This window comes from Coffea eugenioides, unplaced genomic scaffold, assembly GCF_003713205.1.
Source record: "Coffea eugenioides isolate CCC68of unplaced genomic scaffold, Ceug_1.0 ScVebR1_250;HRSCAF=892, whole genome shotgun sequence".
NCBI lineage: Eukaryota > Viridiplantae > Streptophyta > Magnoliopsida > Gentianales > Rubiaceae > Coffea > Coffea eugenioides.
Genome location: NW_020863004.1, coordinates 20,961 through 23,266, shown reverse-complemented (window position 1 = coordinate 23,266; position 2,306 = coordinate 20,961). Strand labels below are relative to the sequence as shown.

At 36.8% G+C, this 2,306-nt stretch overlaps 1 protein-coding gene across 1 annotated transcript; it reads left to right on the top strand.

Moving 5' to 3' along the window:
* The first annotated feature begins 1,353 nt into the window (after positions 1-1,353).
* LOC113756885 (protein STRICTOSIDINE SYNTHASE-LIKE 10-like) lies at positions 1,354-1,989 on the top strand. The gene has a single exon (XM_027300354.1). It carries the CDS (start codon positions 1,354-1,356, stop codon positions 1,987-1,989), a length of 636 nt encoding a protein of 211 aa, XP_027156155.1.
* The last annotated feature ends 317 nt before the right edge of the window (positions 1,990-2,306 follow it).

The following is a 2,306-nucleotide window of genomic DNA, read 5'->3' as shown; positions in this document are numbered from 1 at the left end:
TCAAATTTGACTAATTATATGTAAATAGAGGGCTTTTAAGGACTCTTGTGGTCTTGTGTTCGAATCTTACCCTAAACTTGAACCCCCGTGACTCCCCGAGGTTGCTGCGTGGAGCCGTGGCACACTCCTCTGGTTTAGTGTCCCGGCTCGAGTCCTAAGGGTTCAAGTCGGGGCATGTTCCGGGTTACCCAAAAAAAAAAACTAACTGTTGACATCAATAGCGAACTCACCAACATGAGTACTTATATATTCAGCCACATTAAAAAATTTTTTGGAATTGAGGAAACCACCTATAAAAATGCTAAGTTAAGGTCCTTAATCCTTTCGGTATTCCTTTAACAGACTTCCTTTTGAATTCAAAGTATACCAAAAAAAAAAATGTTTCTATAGTTTCCTTTATGGAATCAAATTGTTTCCAAGGCTTATAAAGAAGAGCCCAACTATTCTTCTTCAAAAAACATTACTCTATTTTAGACAACAAAAATAAAAGGGTAAAAAATAAAAAAGCCCCCTGTGGTAAACCTAATACACAGAAAAGCCCCCCGTGGTTTCAAAATATACAACACGACTCCTCATACTTTGAACTAAATTGTAAAGGTGACGGAATTCGTTAAACTAAACGGAAATGGTCAAAATGACCAAAATACCCTGATATAATTAAGCAAAAGACAGCTCAAAAAAATCATTTGTTTTATTTTCTAAATAGAGAGAATTGAGGGTTAAGGGGTAGAATTGGTATATTTGATAAAAAATAGGTATAAAAAATTTTTTTTAGGTTCCAATAAGTCATTTCCGTTAAGTTTAACGGATTCCGTCACTTTTACAATTTAGTTCAAAGCATGAGATGTCGTATTGTATATTTTGAAACTATATGGGGCTTTTCTGTGTATTAGGCTTACCACAGGGGGCTTTTTTATTTTTAACCCAAAATAAAAACCTTTATTCGGCTTCTTGCTGCAAATTCCATTCTTTCGATTCTTTCTTCAGTATGGGTTCTAAGCATTGGTTTGCATCTTTCTCTACCCTAATTCTCATAGCTATATTGATCTATAATGCTGGAATTGTTAGTTGTCAAATTAAGGACTCTCAGAATTTTCGATTTATGTTGCAACCGGACCTGAGAGTATTGTCTTTGATCGGTATGGTGGTGGCCCGTATACGAGCATTTCTGATGGTGGCATAATAAAGTGGGATGCAATTCTGAATCGTTAGGTCGATTTTGCTGTAACAACTCCATACACAATTGGCTGTCAAGGTCCATTTAATCATGTTTACACAGAGGCAAGATGTGGGCGGCCACTAGGACTTAGTTTCAACCAGAAGACTGGTGATCTTTAAATTGCTTATGCCTATATGGGTCTCCTGGCTATTGCTCCTAATGGTAGATTAGCTAGACCACTGGCAAAGCAAGCAGGAGGAATTCCATTCAGGTTCACCAATGATGTGGTTGTAGATCAGTACAGTGGTATAGTATATTTTACTGACACTAGCACAAGATTTCCAAGAAGTGCATTTGCTTATGTGATATCGAGTGGTGACAATACAGGAAGGCTATTGAAATATGACCCATCGATTCATCAAGTAACGGTCCTTCTGGATCATCTTATGTTTCCAAACGGAGTAGCACTGAGCCAAAATGGGGATTTCTTGCTTGTTACTGAAACCACAAGCAGTAGAGTGTTGAGGTATTGGCTTGAGCCATCCAGGGCTAGCAAGGTTGATGTTTTCACACAACTTACAGGAAGGCCAGACAACTTCAAAAGAAACCAACAAGGTGAATTTTGGGTGGCAACTGACTCAAGAGATGGGATTTTTAATCCACTTGGAATGATAATTAAATTGAGTCCGGAAAGTGACATATTGAAGATAAAAGGAGCTGGAAATGGGATGACATGGGGGTTTAGTAGTGATGTAAATGAACATAATGGAAATTTGTGGATAGGATCAGTACAAGAGCCTCATGTTGTTAGACTAACACTCTCTAACTAGTGTAATATCGCTTAGAAAAATTAGCATTAGCTATTAAAATTTTGTCTCTCTTTTAGTGGCATTTCTAATGTTTTGGACAAGATCAGTATCGATAATATGAATTTCCCTGTAGTTTGTTTCAAAAAAAAAAGATTAATTGGCACAACATTGCCAACAATTGTTCTTTTCTTTTTTTTTTCAGGAGGATTGTAGGTCAAAACAAATCTAATCTTCAACGTTTGTGGATTTAGGCAAATTTAGGATAATTAATGGAAATGAACCAATGACTAATGGTGAACGACAAATTACCATTGGTCATAGTCAACGACTTTGACTTT

Bases quoted from the DNA above. Each gene is read 5' to 3' on its own strand.
- LOC113756885 (XM_027300354.1), top strand. From the start codon at position 1,354: ATGGGTCTCCTGGCTATTGCTCCTAATGGTAGATTAGCTAGACCACTG.